At 37.5% G+C, this 20,511-nt stretch overlaps 1 protein-coding gene across 9 annotated transcripts in view; it reads left to right on the top strand.

The window, feature by feature from the left end:
* The window catches only part of MGA (MAX dimerization protein MGA), a 96,437-nt gene that overhangs the window by 43,474 nt on the left and 32,452 nt on the right, over positions 1 to 20,511 (top strand). For all 9 annotated transcript variants that reach the window (XM_024732351.1, XM_024732353.1, XM_024732356.1 and 6 more), the window contains exons 6-9: positions 2,296 to 2,427; positions 2,644 to 2,748; positions 4,102 to 4,766; positions 5,915 to 6,260. In XM_024732351.1, coding sequence (XP_024588119.1) covers positions 2,296 to 2,427; positions 2,644 to 2,748; positions 4,102 to 4,766; positions 5,915 to 6,260 — 1,248 coding nt within the window. The remainder of the gene's footprint in view (positions 1 to 2,295; positions 2,428 to 2,643; positions 2,749 to 4,101; positions 4,767 to 5,914; positions 6,261 to 20,511) is intronic.

Genomic DNA, 20,511 nt, shown 5'->3' with positions numbered 1-20,511 from the left:
ACACATGATAAAATGATATTTATTTTAAAGAACTAGAATTACAAACTAATTTATGTGGAGGATATACAAATTAGCCTTAAGAACTTGTGGCTTGTAACCTGCCTAGTGTTTTCATCTTTTAGGAAACCAGTACTATGTAAGCTTTTTATTGGAAACCTGTACCTATGACTTGTAGTAGTTATTACTACGGTAGTTGATGCTTTGAATTCCTTTTGGTTTCAGTTTTGTTAAAATTTAAATTAAATACTTTCTTGCTCAATAATATGAAGCCAGTAATTCACAAACAAGGAAATCCAAATTAGAAGATTGTCACTGGTAACAGAAAAAATGCAAATTTAAGAACAATAGGATATAGATTTATACCAGTAAGATTGGGACAGTTTTAAAAGTCCAGTGATATAAAATGTTGGAGAGGATGTGGATCAACAAGAACTCTTACACTATTGGGGGGAGTATAAATGGAGAGTAATTTGGCAATCTAGTGAACAGCTTCCCAACTAGAGCAGTGTTGCATGTGGTTATCCATGATTGTGTGACAGGTATGCTCTTGAGACACTGATCTCCTCAGAGTGGCCAGGCAAGACCAAGGGAAATTAATAACTGTAGAACTGGTTGCCTCCAGCCATAAGTAGCCTCATGTTTATCCCAGTTTGTTATGTAATCATTGTTTTCTTATATGCCATTACATAAGGATTCAGAATAACTAGGTGTGTCAGTTAGAATTCTTAATCGCAAACATGAGAATACACTCTATAGGTGAAATAGAATACGAATTTATTAAGGAATATCAGATGACTTACAGAGAGGCAGAGAAAAGGAAAAATGCCCAAATTACATTCCCCAAGAGCTCATACCAGCAATCTCACAACATTGGGCAATTACCACCATTTTCAATATGGACACTGAACACAGTATACTACAGCTAGGATGTTGGTTACTCTTACCTCTAAAAGTTCTTAACTTGGCCAAACACTGTCACTCTCATTAATACAGTTCTGCACAGTATTCCTTTCCTCATGGTGCTCTCTTCTAAATTGAAGCCTTTTATGGCTGCATCTGTGTTTTAACACCTCTTCCTTGAAGAGGTGGGGGTTATAATGTGGAAAAGTAATAGCTATAGGAAAGGTTCTCAGAATATTTTGGGCAGCCACATATATGTCAAACAGAGTATCCAGTAAATTGAAGATGAACATATCCCATTACATAGCAATTCCGCTCTTGGGTAAATGCCATAAGGAAAAGCTCAGTGCACTAGAGAAGCTTTCATACATGTTCATGTGTGTGATGTACATTCTTGTACAAGATGTACAGTTATACTGCAGCATTGTTTGTAATAGTTTAAAATAGGAAACAATTCTCACTACGAGGAGAATGGTTAATAAATTGGAGTAATTCATAATCTGGAATAGTGTACAACAGTGAAAATAAATCATGCAGAGATAAATGTGTCAACATAGACAAATCTTAGATGTAAAATGTTAACCAAAAAAAAAAAAGATGTAAAATAAATGTTTTCCCAAAAGATTGCCTCTTAACCTACAAATAAGCCATAGTATTTATAGGCTCCATTAACCATAAATATCAGTAATAATAACTAAAGAATTAGTAGCCTTAATTAGGCCAGAAGCACAGACTATGGCAAGTTTGTATTAGAGGTCCTAGGAAATCTCTCAGCTACAAAGCGTTAAAGTACAAAAGATCTGAATTCTGCTATGTTTATGTATTAGTTATCTATTGTTGCTTAACAAATTCCCACAAACTTAGTACCTTAAAACAACACATTTACTGTCTCAAAGTTCTGTGGGTCAGGTGTTTGGGCATGGCTTAACTGGGTCCTCTTCTTAGGGTCTCACAAGGCTGCAATCAAGATGTCAGACCTGGTTCCTCATCAAAGGCTTGACTGGGGAGGGATCTGCTTCCAGTTTCCCTCAGATTGTTGGCAGAATTTATATCCTTGTAGCTCTAGCAGGATGGGTGGGTGATATACTTACTCCTATATTATCACATACACATAATCATGTATGTACATCCTGCCCCTTTTGCTACATTCCATCAGAAGCAAATCACAGGCCTCACCCACACTCAAGAAGGGAAGGGGAGGAGTATGCAAATATGTAATACCCAGGAGGTGAGGATCATGAGGCCACCTTAAAATCTGTCACTTTCAATTTTTATTTCATCATTTCTGTTCTCCACTTTTTCTTGATCTCTATTATCCCCCTACCTCACCCCACCCCACCCCCCAACCAAAGATTAAAAAAAAACAAAATGATTTGTGGTCCTTTTTTCTTGTAGTTGGCTTAAAATTGAATTCAGTGGATCCAGCAATGAGTATTGATCTTAAATACTTGGGAGTACAGCTACCTTTGGCTCCAGCCACTAGCTTTCCTTTCTGGAACCTTACAGGAACCAACCCTGCCTCACCTGGTGAGTGCGTAGCGTTTGTAAAGTCAAACAAATTTGTGATAAAAATAAAATGCTACCATTGTTACAGACATATAGGGTACTCTAATGTAGATCTTTTATCTAGTGATGAGTCTTAATGATGATTTATACATTTTAGATGAAATTTTAGTAGCTAATTAGATATTAAATATTGGCTTGCTAGAATTTTGATCATCTTTTTTACCTTTTCTTTTATAGATGCTGGATTTCCCTTTGTTTCTAGGACAGGGAAGACTAATGACTTCACCAAGATCAAGGGATGGAGGGGAAAGTTTCATAGTGCTTCTGCATCTAGGAATGAAGGTAATCAGCTTTTTAAAAATTTATAAATACATTCTGAAACATGTGGCCAAAGACTTTTATTAAAAGTAAGCCTTGGTTGTTTTTCTTTATCTCCTTTCCATGCTTTAAAATATACTGAAAATAATTGTCTTGGCTGTTTTTGTTCATTTTCTGTGTCCCATAGTCCCCATCCTGGGGTTCAGTCACTAACCATATCAGGCTTAAATAATCCTTGCAGCCTTTTCAAAGTGCACTTCCTTTTGGTTCCTACAGGTATAAAAAGCATCATTCTCAAGCATTATTTCAGAACTGTGTACTTCAGAGCTGTATGGTGATTCCCAATAGCATTGTAGTACTTCAAAATAAACTTCTAAATGTAATCTAAAATCTGAATTTTGACTGTATGCTTATTGGTCTCCTTTCTTAGTGCTTTTCCTTTCCCATTACACTTGTTTGCAGTTACACTCTAGCCAGATAAATTTACCATTTGTCCAATACAGTTTTTCTCATCTTTGAATCTTTGTAGTGTTATCATAGTGTAATGCTTGTCTTTCTACTAAACTTGCTTTTTCTTGTTCCATAAAAACTAAATTTTATACTCCTCTTCTGGTGCCCTTATCCTCTTCCCTTGTGTTTTGTGTCAGAATTCAGGTATTGCAATCCCTTAAGTAACCTCTTGGTGTTCTGTTGAGGTCAAATTTAAGTATAGTTTTTGCGTTTATGTTTTTACTTATGTCTCATCTCTATACTAAGGTCCTAAGAGGTTGTCGACTCTTAGTGTTAATTATTACTATTGTTAGCACTTTGCAAAATTAATGTTAAATATATGTAATAAGATAATTTTAGATAACGGACTTTAATGTAATTAGTATATGACATTCAGTGTCTTTACTTGGCTTTATATTTTATATTTTTCCTTACTTCCGAGGAAGGATAGTTTGGAAGATTTAGTGGCTTATAAATTAATGCTCCTGGCCTTTTTTTAAAAAATTTAATTAATTTTTGGCTGCGTTGGGTCTTCGTTGCTGCGCACAGGCTTTCTGTAGTTGGCAGGGAGCGGGGGCTGCTCTTCGTTCTGGTGCGCGGGCTTCTCATTGTGGTGGCTTCTCTTGTTGCAGAGCGTGGGGTCTAGACGCGCGGGCTTCAGTAGCTGTGGCACGTGGGCTCAGTAGTTGTGGCGCATGGGCTTAGTTGCTCCGTGACATGTGGGATCTTCCCGGAACAGGGATCAAACCCATGTCCCCTGCATTGGCAGGCGGATTCTTAACCACTGCGCCACCAGGGAAGCCCCTGCTCCTGGCCTTTTTAAGTATATTTTTCTATATATATAAAGATCTGTCCTGGATTTAAGTATCTGTGTCTCTTTATTTCTAGGTGGAAATTCAGAAGGTTCGTTGAAAAACCGTTCTGCTTTCTGCAGTGATAAGCTGGATGAGTACTTGGAAAATGAAGGCAAGCTGATGGAAACAAGCATGGGTTTCTCTTCTAATGCTCCCACATCTCCTGTGGTATACCAGCTTCCCACCAAGAGTACCAGCTATGTTCGAACACTTGATAGTGTACTGAAGAAGCAATCTACCATTTCCCCTTCTACCTCTTACTCTTTGAAGCCTCATTCTGTACCCTCTGTCTCTCGAAAGGCAAAGTCTCAAAACAAACAGGCACCTTTCAGTGGCCGAACTAAATCATCTTATAAATCCATTTTACCATACCCTGTTTCACCAAAGCAGAAACATAGTCATACTATTCCGGGAGATAAGGTTACCAAGAATTCTTCAACCACCATCTCAGAAAATCGGGTGAATAACTTGGTTGTGCCAACTTTAGATGAAAATACATTTCCAAAGCAGATTAGTTTGCGGCAGGCACACCAACAGCAGCAGCAGCAGCAGCAACAGGGCACTCGCCCTCCAGGATTGTCTAAATCTCAAGTGAAGCTAATGGATCTGGAAGACTGTGCACTTTGGGAAGGAAAACCAAGGACCTATATCACTGAAGAGCGAGCAGATGTATCCTTAACAACTCTGCTTACGGCTCAAGTAAGTATCTGTTGTTTTCCAGAAGCATATTAGTCTTGGCTAGAGAGAATTAGGTAGTCAGGAGAAATGGGAATGGGGCTTTTTGGCAGGAGGATGGGGCTTTTAGTTACCTTAGTGACAACTAAGGAAATGTCTTCCATGTTTGTTCTTCTTTATCAATTAGACACCATGTGTAGATTCCTCCTGCCAGCAGAGGGAGACTGTACAATTGTGCTTTTGAATTGTCCCTCTCCTGTGTAAAGGCAGCTGGCCATTCTGAACTTTCCTAATTTCATTCTCCAGCATGTGGTCAAGTACATTTACTGATTTTGTTAAAACAGCTTTAAAAACTCTGCTTAGATGGTATTAAATTCCAGAAAAATCCCCCAAATTATAAACCTACAGAGAAAAAGTTTTTGTCTTTCATAAAATTTTATATTAAGAAAATTTCATTAATTGTTGATTCACCTATGTTAGCAGCATCAGTGCATGTGAAATGATACAGCAGCACGTGGGTAATTTTTTTGTCATGAAATTTCTGTACTTTCCATTTTTTAAATTCTGTGACTAAATTCTAGAGCTGAAGATCATCAGATATTGGGACAAAATACAGATTGTGTCCTTTATAATCAATCATTCCTAAAGACTTTTATGCATGTATTATAATGTTCTCTTTTTATTAATTATCATAGAGCAGGGGTCAGTAAACTATTTATGTAAAGGGGCAGATAGTAAATATTTTAGGCTTTGCAGGCCATACAGTCTCTGTTGCAGTTACTCAGCTTTGCTACTCTAATGCCATAGATGTTATGTAAAGGAGTGAACCTGGCTGTGTTCCAATGAAACTTTAGTTAGGATTTGGCCCATGGGCCTTAAGTTTGTCAACCCTTGCTATAGAACATTATGCATGATTTCTATTGAGAATACATTCATCCTTGTTGATATTTTGGCTCATAATGAATTAAAATATTCTCTTTCTTGTCAGTGCTATGCATTAGAGTGGGAGATTGCTTAGAGTTCTGTTTATATTCATCATTTGTCCTTTGAATCTGCACTAATCTTGTACTGTTAGTACTGAGTGCTCAGAGTTGGAGAAGGCAGACCAGTATATGACTGTAAGTTGTTTGGGGATGATTTAGTAGATGTATAATATTCTACTTTAACTTTAGGCATCTCTCAAAACTAAACCCATCCACACGATCATAAGGAAACGAGCCCCTCCATGCAACAATGACTTCTGTCGATTGGGTTGTGTATGTTCAAGTCTAGCTTTGGAGAAGCGCCAGCCTGCTCACTGCCGCCGACCAGACTGCATGTTTGGCTGCACTTGTTTGAAAAGAAAAGTTGTACTTGTTAAAGGGGGATCCAAAACTAAGCATTTCCAGAGGAAGACTGCTCATCGTGATCCAGTATTTTACGATAATTTGGGCGAGGAGCAAAGAGAAGAAGAAGAGGGAGTCAGGGAGGAGGAAGAACAATTGAAAGAGAAAAAGAAGAGAAAGAAGCTAGAATACAGTGAGTATTGATTGAGAGTTAAAATAGTATAGTTTTTTTTTTTTTTAAGAAAAGTATGGTTATTTCAGGACTTACCCGGTGGTTCAGTGGTTAAGACTTTTTGCTTCCAAGGCAGGGGGCATGGGTTCAATCCCTGGTTGGGAAACTAAGATCCCTCATGCCACACGGTGTGGCCAAAAAAAAAAAAAAAGAGAAGAGGAAAAGTATGGTTATTTGAAAACGTATTTCAAATATTACTTACTTTAATCCTAATCAGTGATCTCATAAGAATTTCTTATTATCCTTAAAATGCTCTTTCTATATGGCACGTGCGACATACACAAAACTGTGCACACATGCCTTTTTTTAAATTGAAATTTTCTCTTGAAGATAGCTTTTTTGTGCTAAATTTGAATCATTCTCTTATTTGGATTTTCAGAATGCCTTTGAGGCTTCATCTTTTTTTCTGTGTCTTGCCCCCACTCCCTCACTTCACATCCCCATGTTCTTTGAATATACAGATGATCATGGTAATCCATCATTTTCTTTTTTTCCCCCAAGCTGAATTTAGGTATACTTGACAAATTGCACATACTTAAAGTGTACAACATTGTAATTTGACATATGTATACTTTGTGAAATAATTACCACAATCAAGTCAGCCAGCACACGTCATTTTATTTTCTAAAGGAAGAAGTTTGCAGAAAGACCTTCTGGTCATGGTTTGAGCCACTCATCAGTTGCTTGGAGATTTGGGGACAGAATAAGGGCATAACTGAGTTGAGCATTACGTACTCTTTTGAAAAGCTTTTCCTTTTTGGTATAATGTTATGTAGATTCAAGTTACATATTTCATTTTTGACTTTTTTTCCTTCCTATTGTATCTTTTTATTTTGTTTAAATAGACTGACTATAATTTTACCATGTAATTGAAGAGTTCCTTGCTTCTTAGTTTATTAGAGGATTAATATTCCATTTTTGGCAGTTTATATTTACATTTGTTAATTGCTTGCCATGTACTTCAGTTAGATTAGATAATTAATATTTTTACGTATATTCTTCCAAGATTTTCTATTAATCCACTTGTGTGCCTATGTATATATTTTTATAGAAATGGAACTACTGTGTATGTGGTAACTTATAGAAATTTCATATCATAAAGTCAGTTCTGCTTTCCATATTAACAAGTGCAACTCTATATTACTATTTTAGTTTTAATACCTTCTTATTATTACAGTCCTTTTGGCTGGACATTTAACCTTTATGGGTTTTCAAATAGTACGGTGATGAACATCCATGTTCAGTATAGGCTATTAAAAGTGGAATTGCTGTGACAGTGAGTGCTTTCTAAACATTTATAAATGTTGCTAGAATTATACCAACTACACATTTACCAGTAGTTGGATAGTGCCACTTCTATATTCTTTTTTTTCTGGCTGTGTTGGGTCATCTTTGCTACGCGTGGGCTTTCTTCTAGTTGCAGCGAGCGGGGGCTACTCTTTGTTGCAGTGCGCGGGCTTCTCATTGCAGCGGCTTCTCTTGTTGCGGAGCACGGGCTCCAGAGCATGTGGGCTTTAGTAGATGTGCCTGGGGTCAGTAATTGGGCTCGTGGGCTCTAGAGCACAGGCTCAGTAGTTGTGGTGCACGGGCTTAGTTGCTCTGTGGCATGTGGGATCTTCCCAGACCAGGGCTCAAACCCGTGTCCCCTGCATTGGCAGGCAGATTCTTAACCACTGTGCCACCAGGGAAGCCCACTTCTATATTCTTAACATTGGATATTCAAACTAATAGGCAGAAATTGATGTCTTGTCTTAAATTTATATTTCTTCAGTGATAGGTTTATTGACCATTTGTCATAAACTTTGTTCTATAAATTGCTTTTTAAAATTCTTTGCTAACTTTTATTGGAGTGGCTTTGTTTTTTTCCCCATATATTTCCAAGAGTTTTATTTTTTTCCAGGTTGTAATTTTGTAATTTATATTTTAATTTTGTTCAAAGGTCTTCCCACCTCCCCTGACAAAGGGAAATCAGAGATTAAATCTGGCGGTCTCTTCTTTTTAAGGTTTTGGTTCTTTAGAAAATCCTTCTCTATCCTCAAGATTTTAAAATATTTAGATTAATAAATGGGCTTAAAAATTAAATTGTTAATATATCTGGAATTTATTTGATGTGAGATTTGTCGTAGAGCTTCATTTTTCCCCCAAATGGCTAGCTAGTTGTACCATCACTTGTTGAGAATAAATACTTTCCTTACTGGTTTAAAATGTCACCTGTGATACAGGAAATTAAAATATACCAGTGTTTGGGTCTGTTTTTGGTTTCTGCTGTCCATTTTGTGACCAGCGCCAGGCTGTTTTAATTGGTATTTCAGTGTTTAAATAAGGTACTACCTTCATATACCTAAATGATCTTTCTGTAAATACGATTTAAAAGGTTTAAAATGAAATATAATACAAAATTATTAATTTAGTTTTATCCATATCTCCTTATTGAGTTAATTCCCATCCTGCACTTACAGCAACACTTTTCCATTTCAAAGCAACAGAAATAAGTTACAAAAGCCACAGCAGTAGGAATACTGTGTATCTGTTAGGTTTATTACTTTGCTTTCTTGGTAGAGTCTTTACCCTGTGTCTTAATCAGAGTTAAACTCCAGAAGGCAGCCAATCAGCATAGTATATTTGGGTTTTCTCACTGGTATAGTCCTTACTGAAAGACATGGTCTACTCTGCTCTAGGAGCTGTTAATTTTCTTGTACTGTTAGGGGACAGTGAGGAAAGGAGGGAAGATATTGTGTTATGATTGCTCTGTAAAAGGAGTAGAAATAGCGAAGAGTTCTTGGAGACAGAAATGTTGCTGAGACCGAAAACAAACAAACAAAAATAAATACAAAAACTGGAAGAAGTTGAAGAAATTTATCAGTATGTTTTGCAAAAAGATAGGAAAACGAGAAAAAAAATTGCTGGGATTTAAAGGAGTTGGAGAAAGTGAGGAGAGAAATGGAAGAGAGAAATTACTCAAAGAAATGATGGTGGAGGCACTTCCCTGGTGGTCCAGTGGTTAAGACTCCGTGCTTCCACTGCGGGGGGTGAGGGTTTGATCCCTGGTCAGGGAACTAAGATCCTGCATGCTGTGCAGCATGGCCCAAAAAGAAAAAAAAAAAAAGAAATGATGGTAGAAAATGTCTCGGAGCTGAAGGACATGACACTTCTGATTTAAAGGGCCCACTGAATACCAGGCAGAAATAATTTTAAGGTGACTCTATCTAGACACAATCTTCTGACGTTTCAGAGCATTGAGGGTGAAGAAGATATCCTGAACTCTTTTAAAGAGAAGGCACTTTTCCTAGGAAGGATTTAGAATCAGTTTGATATCAAAGTAACACTGGACGTTTGCATCATTGTTTCTAAAATCAGAGTCTAGGGACTTCCCTAGTGGTCCAGTGGTTGAGCATTCGCCTTCCAATGCAGGGGATGCAGGTTCAGTCCCTCGTCGGGGAGGATCCCGTATGCCTTGGGGCAACTGGAAGCCCGTGCGCCACAACTACAGAGCCCACTCGCTCTGGAGCTCACGCACCACAACTAGAGAGAAGCCCACGTGCCACAGCGAGGAGCCTGCGCACTGCAATGAAAGATCCTGTGTGATGCAACTAAGACCCGACTAAGCCCCCCCCCAAACAAAAAATTAGAGTCAAGTGGGGATTGGATGAATTTTTAACCTAGCATTCTTGGCCAAATTATAAATCATAATTTATAATTATGCATGAGATAGAGATATATTAAAACATACAATCAGGATGTAGGAAGTTGATCTCTTGCAGTCTCCTGGTGAATTTCTTGAGGTTGTGCTCCAGAAAATGGAAAACAAAAAATTCAAGAAGCATGAGATAACATCTAGTGAATTGTGGACCCAGCCCAAGAGGGGGAGAAAACAATCTTAGGATGACAACTACAAAGCAAGACTAGAAAGCAAGTAGTCTAATTTAAAGTAGAAAATCAGGGCTTCCCTGGTGGCGCAGTGGTTGAGAGTCTGCCTGCCGATGCAGGGGACACAGGTTTGTGCCCCGGTCTGGGAAGATCCCACATGCCGTGGAGTGGCTGGGCCCGTGAGCCATGGCCGTTGAGCCTGCGCGTCCGGAGCCTGTGCCCCACAACGGGAGAGGCCACAACAGTGAGAGGCCTGCGTACCGCAAAAAAAAAAAAAAAAAGCTAAAGTAGAAAATCAAAAGATGCTTAGAAGACTATCTTTAAGAGAATATTAGGTTTATTTTAAGAAATGACATGGTTAAGAACCTGGATGATTAATGTTTAGGTGAAGATTCATGCCACCTTCATCAATTAAAAAAAAAACAAGAACACTGAAAGGAAAAAATTTGTACAGGAAAATTATGGTCCAACTATGAACCAATACAATTTTTGGTAAAATTTTGAGCAATTAAGAGTATAAGAAAAGAGAATCTGTTGGACAGTTTCAACAAATTTAGTGGTATAGAATTACATTTTCTTCCTCTAAGGGGTCAGTCACATTAGTTGATTCTACAAGGATTGATCACATAAGCATAATTTTGTAAGCAAATGTATTGGTATTTTGATTTTTAGAATTGGCATATACAAATTGCTAAAGTTCCAAATAGAATTTTAGAACAGAAATCAGTGCTATAAACCATGACAATGTGAAAGTAGCTCTATAACTGGCAGAAGATGAAAAGTGGAGTAGGTTTAGGATGCTAATTTCCTTATCTTTCATCACACTTGAGTCCTTAGCCACTGCTAAATCATGGAGTTGAGGGGAAAGTGTTTGATTTAGGATTATTGAGGTAACCACCAAAACTAAACACAAATGGTTACAAGTAGTCAGTCGTGGGGACTGTGACACTGGGTATGGTGGAAGACTTGCCTTACATTTTTGTGTCATTTTGTACAGCTTGACTTTTTTCGTGTTTGTGTATTTATTCTGTAGTTAATGTATAAATTAAAAATTATTGTTTTTGATGCATGAAATCTAGGCATTTGATGATAGCTTTTTTGTCATTGTAATAGACTTAAAAATTGTTCTGCCATTAGTGGCCCATTAATCCATTGATGTGAACAGAGGGATATTAACGTTATTAGACAGTCTTTGTGAAGAGCACTGTATAAGGGTATGTCATTTAAATCTTGCAACCTTTTGTGATAAGGAGGTTTCTCCATTTTACAAATACACTAACTGAGTGCTTAGAGCGTTTAAGTGACTTCTTCCTCAAGGTCACATTGCGGTAGGGATTTGAACCCAAGTTTTCCAAGTCTTTGTGTTTTTTCTACTGTGTAAGATACAATTTCTGCAATTTGGCCTTCACTCTTATCACCTGTTTACTCTTGCATTTGCCTAAAAATACTGTATTGATATAAAAGCACTGTGCTTAGCTGCGGGTTGTACCATGACAAAGGATTACAAATCTGGTGTTCCTCCTTTCTCAGCCCACTTAGAATTTTGTTGGAGATGTATACCTACGAGTTAACTTTATGTAAAGAGATCAATAAAATTGATATCTGTAGGAAACTGATTAGGAAAAAAGAACACAAAAATTACCAGTATCAGGAATGAGAAGTAACATTACTGCAGACTTTAAAAGGATAATAAGGAAATATTAGGAACAATTTTATGCCAATAAGTTGGACAATTTAGATGAAATGAACAAATTTTTTGAAAGATACAAAGCTACCAGACTCACTTAAGAAGAAATAAATAATTGCTTAGCCCTGTACCTGTGAACTTGTAGTGAAAACTCCCACAATAATGACACCAGTTCCAGATGTCTTCATGGTTAATTCTACAAAACTGTTTAAGGAAGAAATAATATCGAGTCTACACAAACACTTCCGTAAAATGGTTTTATTCTATGAGGCCAGCATTACCCTGATACTCAAACCAGAAAAAGACATTACAATAGAACGGTAGAGTAATATCCCTGAGGAATGAATATATATATGTATGTGTGTGTGTATATATATATATATATATATATATATATATATAAATGAAAATTTAGCAAATCAAATCCAAGAGTATATTTGAAGGATAAGTACATCATGGCCTAGTGGGGTTTATTCCAGGTCTGCAGGGTTAATTTAACACCTGAAAATAATCACTGTAGTTCACCGTTACCGTAACAGACTTTTTAAAAAATGCCATAATTTCAATAGATATTTTGAAAAATTGACAAAATCCATTTCTGGTAAAAGTTCTTAAGCACCCTAGGAATAGAAGGAGACTTCCTCAACCTGATAAGGAGCATCTATAAAAAACTCTACAGGGACATCCCTGGTGGCGCAGTGGATAAGATTTTGCACTCCCAATGTAGGGGGCCTGGTTTCGATCCCTGGTCAGGGAACTAGATCCCACATGCATGCCGCAAGTAAGAGTTCACATGCCACAACTAAGGAACCCGTGAGCCACAACTAAGACCTGTCACAACCAAATAAATAAATAAATATTATAACGCAAACAAAAACAAAAAAAACCTCTACAGCCAATGTACTAATGGTGCTGAGTGCTTTTCCCCAGAGATTAGGAGTGAGGAATATTGTCCTCTTTCATCATGTCTGTTTAACATCATACATTCTAGCCAGTGCAGTAAGGCATGAAAAAGAAAATGCATCCAGGTTGGAAAGGAAGAAATAAAATTGGCTTTTTCATAGATAGGGAAATTCTAGGGAATCTACAAAAAAGCTACTAGGACTGTAAGTTAGTTTAGTGAGGTTACAGCATACAACAATGTCAGTATACAGTGTATTTGTATATATACCAATGAACAACTGGACATTGGAGTTAAAAATACCATTTAAAGAACATACAAAGAAATGAAATGCTTAAGGATAAGTTGCAAAAAAAACACTTTATACTAAAAAGTGCTTAGAGCACTTTAAAAGATCTAAGTAAATGGAGAGGTACACAGTTTTCATGCATCAGAGGACTCTGTTGGTAAGATACAGTTTTCCTCAGATTGATTTATAAATCTGATGCTGTTCCAATCAAAACCTCAACAGGCTTCTTCTGGTAGAAATTAGCGAGTTGTTTCTAAAATTTATATGGAAAACAAAGGACTTAGAATAGTCCTTTAATAAACAACTTTGATAAAGAACATAGTTGATAGACTTACACTACCTGATTTTAAGACTTAACTATAAAGCTGATGTAATTGGGTTAAAGAAAAAGACATTCACATACCTCATTCTATTGCACTTGGCTTTATTGTGCTTTGCAGATACTGCAGTTTTTATAGATTGAAGGTTTGTGGCAATCTGGCGTCCAGCAAGTCTCTTGGCACCATTTTTTCCAGCAACATATGCTCCCTTCATGTCTTTGTGTTGTAGTTCGGTAATTCTCACAATATTTCAAACTTTTTCATTATAATTACACTTGTTTTGGTGATCCTTGATCAGTGACCTCTGATGTTACTAATGTAATTGTTTTGAGGCTCTAGGAACTGCACTGATATAAGATGGCAAATTTAATAAATGTTGTGTGTGTTCTGACTACTCTAGCTACTGGCTATTTCCCATCTCTCTCCCTCTCCTTGACCTCCCTATTCTCTGAGACACAACAATATTGAAATTAGGCCGATTAATAACCCTACAATGGCATCTAAGTTTTCAGGTGAAAGGAAGAGTCTTACATTTCTCATTTTAAATCAAAGTTGGAAATGATTAAGCTTAGTGATGAGGGCATGTCAAAAGCTGAGATGGGCTGAAAGCTAGGCCTCTTGCACCAGTTAGCCAAGTTGTGAATGCAAAGGAAAAGTTCTTGAAGGAAATTAAAAATGCTACTCCAGTGAACACATGAATAATAAGAAATCGAAACAGTCTTATTGCTGACATTCAGAAAGTTTAAGTGGTTTGAATAGAATATCAAACCAGTCACAACATTCCCTTAAGCCAAAGCCTAATCCAGAGCAAGGCCCTAACTCTCTTCAATTCTATGAAGGCTGCTCAGAGAGGTGAAGAAGCTGCAGAAGAAAAGTTTGAAGCTAGCTGTGCTGTGCTTGGTTCTTGAGGTTTATGGAAAGAAGCTGTCTCAATAACATAAAAGTGCAAGGAGAAGCAGCAAGTGCTGATACAGAAGCTGCAGCAAGTTATCCAGATCTATCTCACATAATTAATGAAGGTTGCTACACTAAACTACAGATTTTCAATATAGGCAAAACAGCGTTATGAAGGAAGAAGATGCCATCTAATACAATTCTGTTAGTTTTTGCATCACGTATTTTGATGGTCTGTCATCAGGTGTGTAAATGTTTGTGATAGTTTCTTCTGGATGGATTCAACCTTTTATTAATATATAATGTCCTTCTTTGTCTCTTGCAACCTTTTTTGATTTAATGTTTACTTTGTCTGATCTTGGTGTAGCCATCCCTGTTCTCTTTTAGTTATTACTTACATGGAATATCATTTTCCATCCTTTCACTTTCAACCTGTTTGTATCTTTGGCTCTCAAGTGAGTCTCTTGTACACTTGAGGGTACAGTTGGATCATGCGTTTTTTTAATCAATTCTGCCAATCTTTCTTTTGATGGGAGAATTTAATCTATTTACATTTAAAAGAATTATTGATAATAAGGAGGGACTTCTGTCATTGTGCTGTTTGTTTTCTATATGCCTTAAAACTCTTTAGTTCCTCATTTCCTGCATTACTGTATTATTTTGTGTTTAGTTGATATTTTGTTGTGAAATGTTTAAATTTTTTCCTTATTTCCTTTATGGGTATTCTATAGCAATTTTTTTGTGCTTACCATAGGGGTTACATTTACCATCCTGAAGTTATAGCATTCTAATTTGAATTTATACCAGCTTAACTTGAATAACATAGAAAAACTCTTCTCCTTTATAGCTATGTTTCCATACCTTTTGGTTGTTGATGTCACAGTATTACATATTTATACATTGTGTGCTCAAAAACATAAATAATTTTTTAAAGTACCTTAATTCTTTTTTTTTTTTTTTTTTTTTTGCGATACGCTGGCCTCTCACTGTTGTGGCCTATCCCGTTGCAGAGCAACAGGCTCCGGACGCACAGGCTCAGCAGCCATGGCTCACGGGCCCAGCCGCTCCGCGGCATGTGGGATCTTCCTGGACCAGGGCACGAACCCGTGTCCCCTGCATCGGCAGGCAGACTCTCAACCACTGTGCCACCAGGGAAGCCCAGTGCCTTAATTCTTAAATTATGTAGAAAACAAGATTTGGAGTTATAAACTAAAAATACAGTAATACTAACTTTCATAGTAATGGTTTTTTCCCTTTAAATGTATTACTCTCTCAAATCCTGTAGAAAATGGAAAATGCAGTTACAAACCATTGTTATAATAATACTGGCTTTTATAATTGCCCATGTATTTACCTGTAGTGAGATCTTTTATTTTTCCATATAAGTTTGAATTATTGTCTAGTGTCCTTTCATTTCACCTTGCAGAACTCCCTTGAATATTTTTTGCAGGCAGGTTTAATGGTCATGAACTACCTCAGCTTTTGTTTATCTGAGAATTTCTTAATTTCTCCCTCACTATTGAAGGACAGTTTTGCCACATACAGGATTTTAGCAATTTGAATAGATCAGCTCACTGTCTGGTGGCTTCCAAAGTTTCAGATGAGTAATCTGCTCATATTTCTATTGAGGATCCCTTGTGATGATTCGTTTCTCTCTTGCTGCTTGTCTTTCTCTTTTGAAAGTTTGATTATAATATGTCTCAGTGTGGGTCTCTGTGAGTTCATCTTGGAATTTGTTGGGCTTTCTGGATGTTTATATTCATGTCTTTCCTTGAAGTTTGAAAGTTTTCAACTGTTATTTCTTCAGATGTTCTCTCTGCCCATTTCTTTTTCTCTTGTCTCTCTGGAATGCCTGTGATGCCTATATTGGTCCACTTGATGGTATCACACAGGTCCTTAGGCTCTGTTCACTTGTCTTTAATCTCTTTTATTCCTGTTCCTCAGACTCCATGATTTGCATTGTCCGATCTTCAAGTTCACTTATTCTTTCTTTTGCCTGTTCAAATCTGTCTTTGAATCCCTCTAGTTAATTTTTCATTTTAGTTACTGTACTTTCCAGCTCCAGGATTGCTTTTTGGTTTCCTTCAGGTTTTATGTCTCTTTATCAGTATTTCCATTTTACTTACACATTGTTTTCTTGACTTTCTCCATATCTTCCTTTATTTTTTTGAGTATCTTTAAGACAGTTGTTTTTTTGTTTTGTTTTGTTTTTTTTTTGCGGTACGCGGGCCTCTCACTGTTGTGGCCTCTCCCGTTGCGGAGCACAGGCTCCAGACGTGTAGGCTCCGCGGCATATGGGATCTTCCCGGACCGGGGCATGAACCCGTGTCCCCTGCATCGGCAGGCAGACTCTCAACCACTGCGCCACCAGGGAAGCCCCAAGACAGTTGTTTTTAAAGTCTTTGGTATATCTGTCATTAGGTCCTTTTCAGGGACAGTTTGTTGATTTATTTTTTTCTTTTGAATTGGCCATACTTTCTTGTTTCTTTGTATGCCTTGTGATGTTTTGTGGAACAGTGGACATTTGAGTCAAATAATGTGGTAACTCTGGAAATCAGATTCTCCTTCCTCAGGGTTTTGTGTTTGTTTGTTTTGTTATTTTGATTGTTGTAGGCTGTCTTTTTGCCAAGGATCCGCCTGAGGTGTAAACTTAAGGTATTCTCAGGTCTTTTCTGAGCCTTTCATTGGGCATGCATAGTCACTTCCTGATTTTCCTCATACATGCAGGGTTTTGGTTTTTTTGTTCTGTTTTGTTTTTTTAGTGTTCTAGTCTTTAGTGTCTGGCTCCCAAAAAGGGGAAAAAGTGAAAAATGAAGAGGAGAAAAAGGTGCTGTCCATTTAAATCCCCTGGAAGTTACTTAAGACAAAGGGATAACGCCTTGCAATAGTGTGAGGAGCTTCAGCAGCAGTGGCTTCCTGCCTCTTTGTCTGCACCTCTGTTGCCAGAAGCAGCAGTCAGAACAGAGATCCCTGATATTTGGAAGACAAGGTCCTTTCTGCTCACCCTGGCTCCCACTGTGTGTAAGCTGCTCCAGGAACACATGCCCAGCTGCCTGCCAGGTGACAGGAGGGATGAAGAATGGGTAGCTGCTATTGTGCCAAGAGCTGAAATTGAACACAAAATTTACTGTCCAGGTCTTTCCCTGGAAGTTGTAAGCCTTCAGCAGACTCCAGAGTTTCAAAATACATCAGACAGATTCTGTCAGTACAGTTGTCGTTCAGATTTGGAGTTATATATGCGGTGCTGCCTACTCCACTATCTTCCCAGAAACCTCTCAATATCCATTCTTAAATTAAAAACCAAAAAGCTGTTAGCAAGCAAAATTGAATATTGTAATGGTGCTCCTTCTCTTTTTCATCTGTAATTTCATTGCAATCCTAATCAAAATCTTGACAGCTTTTTATGTGAAGCTTGAAAAGCTGATTCCAAAATTTATATGAAAATGCAAGGACCTAGAAATAGCCAGGAGGGATGTTGAACATCTCATTTATAATTGGAAATGCAAACTACATCCACAGCAAGATTCCACTATATGCCTGCCAGAATGGTTATAACAAAAATCCTCTGATAATATCAACTCTTGATAAATGGGAACTCTCATGCACTGCTAATGGGAATGTAAATTGGTATAACCACTTTGGAAAGTAGTTTGACAGTACCTACTGAAATTGGTGATTCACATGCCCTTGATCTAGCAGTTTGACTCCTAAGTAACCAGCAGTTTGACTCCTAAGTAACCACAAACAACAATGTTTATGGCACCATGACGCAGAGTAACTAAAATCTGAAAACAAACCCAGATACCTAATAGCAGTAGAATGAAGAAATAATAGTATGAATAATCAGTGGAGTAGTATACCACAGTAAATATAAATGAATTATGTTCAACAGCATGTAGATGCATTTTACAGATATGTGTGTGAGAAGAAAAAAAGCTACGCAAAGAACACATCTTTGTAATCATGCTTTAAAGATTTCAAAAGTAGGCAAAATAATTATACATTTAGGTCTTTAATCCATTTTGAGTTTATTTTTGTGTATGGTGTTAGGGAGTGTTCTAATTTCATTCTTTTACATGTAGCTGTCCAGTTTTCCCAGCACCACTTATTGAAGAGGCTTTTCTCCATTGTATATTTTTGCCTCCTTTTTCAAAAATAAGGTGACCATATGTGTGTGAATTTATATCTGGGCTTTCTATCGTGTTCCATTGATCTTTATTTCTGTTTTTGTGCCAGTACCATACTGTCTTGATTACTGTAGCTTTGTAGTATAGTCCAAAAGCAGGCAAAATTAAGCTATGATGTTTAGGTGTGATGCTTGGTGTTTAAAAAGGAAAGCAGGGAGGTGGCTGTCATGTAAGTGAGTCCCTTGTGGGAAGGATTATGACTGAGAAAAGCATGCAAAGGCTTCTGGGGTTTATAGTAGTATTTCATTTCTTAATCTGTAGAGTGTTTACATGGTTGTACAATATATTTGTTAATATGTACTAAGGTGTATATACACTGTTTCTGCGCTTTATGGGTATTATATTTCACAATAAAAAGGTTGAAAATGGGGCTTCCCTGGTGGCGCAGTGGTTGAGAGTCCGCCTGCCGATGCAGGGGACACGGGTTCGTGCCCCGGTCTGGGAAGATCCCACATGCCTTGGAGCGGCTAGGCCCGTGAGCCACGGCTGCTGAGCCTGCGCGTCTGGGGCCTGTGCTCCGCAACGGGAGAGGCCACAACAATGAGAGGCCCACGTATAGCAAAAAAAAAAAAAAAAAAATGTTGAAAATGTCTTCAAAATAAGAGGGAGATGAATATAGTATGCTGATTATTAGCACAGCAGTTTTTTCGGACTTGCATGTCTAACACTTCATTTATGGAGCAAGTATGTTGGGCACTGCTAGGAGTGAGAGGAGTTAAGATATAGATAATTAGTTTCTAAGTCCATCTGTAAAAGGTTACTCTCAGTTTGATGAAACAGGTATATGGTAATCATGTAGATATATATTTATGGTAATTTTAAGTGCTGCAATAACAAAAGTGCCATGTGTTTTAAGTGTCATGAACAAAAGTCTTATCGAGAACTCAGAAGACAGAGTGATAACGCTAGGGAACCTCAGGAAGTTAGTGTATTTTAGAAGACATTTGAATAGAAATGAGGGGATATTAATTCTTTCTTGAAACAGGTTTCTGTGAATATATGCTACTCTGGTTCTCCCCTTATCCTGCCTTTGCTAGTAGCTCCCTTTATCTGGGTTTCAGATGAAGGGGTATGAGTATCTCTAGTGTATTGTGAGGGGAGCAGAGAAGTGCTCTATCTTGTGTTCCAGGCTGTGTAAAGGAATCAAGTGGACAGCGGGCTAATGTAGTGTGAGGAAGTGGACTGTTGTTTTGGCCCTTGTGTGGAGCTGTCCATTTTCATGGCTTCAGGTGTAGTCTCTGCCAATGACAGTCCTAATTTTTATTGCTTACCCTACTTGGCTATGTTGCTGTCACTCCCATCTTACATGTCCTAAACAGAACTCAATTCAGTAGGTTTTGTGAACTCTCCTATTTATTGGAACCACCATTTTCCCTCTTATCCACAATTGAAACTTTAGAGTTGTGTTTGATTCTCTATGAGGAATTAGGATGTTTTCAGACATTTTAAGAGGGTTACTTCTGAAGTATTGTATATTTAGGAGCTATTATTTTCAAAAGAAAAAAAGATGAGAAGGGTTCTTTACTTATTATAATCATTAGTTTATGGAGGCTTAGAAAATCGTTGAAACATGATTAAGAGAGGTAAGACAATAGTACTTGACCTGTCTGAAGGCTTTTATTTTTGTAGTAGAATTAATGTGTGTGAAATAATTCGTAAAACTAGACAATAAAGCTTTAACCAAATGAGTGGTAGAGGCTCTATATACACCACCTTCATTGTAAGGTCGTCCCTGGTTACCCTTTTATTATTGTTATTATTACTTTTAAGAGTTTGTTTTTTTTTGATGTGGACCTTTTTTTTTTAAGTCTTTATTTGTTACAGTATTGCTTCTGTTTTATGTTTTGGGGGTTTTTTTGGCCATGAGGCATGTGGGATCATAGTTCCCTGACCAGGGATTGAACCTGCACCCCCTGCATTGGAAGGCAAAGTCTTAACCACTGGACTGCCAGGGAAGTCTCCCTGGTTACCCTTTTCAAAATTGCAACACTCCCCCTCAAAATACATACTCCCTAAACATACTGTTTACTTCTCTCTGCTTTGTTTTTTTCTCGTAAGCACTTATCA

Source organism: Neophocaena asiaeorientalis, unplaced genomic scaffold (genome assembly GCF_003031525.2).
Source record: "Neophocaena asiaeorientalis asiaeorientalis breed wild unplaced genomic scaffold, Neophocaena_asiaeorientalis_V1.1 scaffold119, whole genome shotgun sequence".
In the NCBI taxonomy this organism is placed as follows: Eukaryota; Metazoa; Chordata; class Mammalia; order Artiodactyla; family Phocoenidae; genus Neophocaena; species Neophocaena asiaeorientalis.
This window is presented reverse-complemented; position numbering and strand designations above follow the sequence as displayed.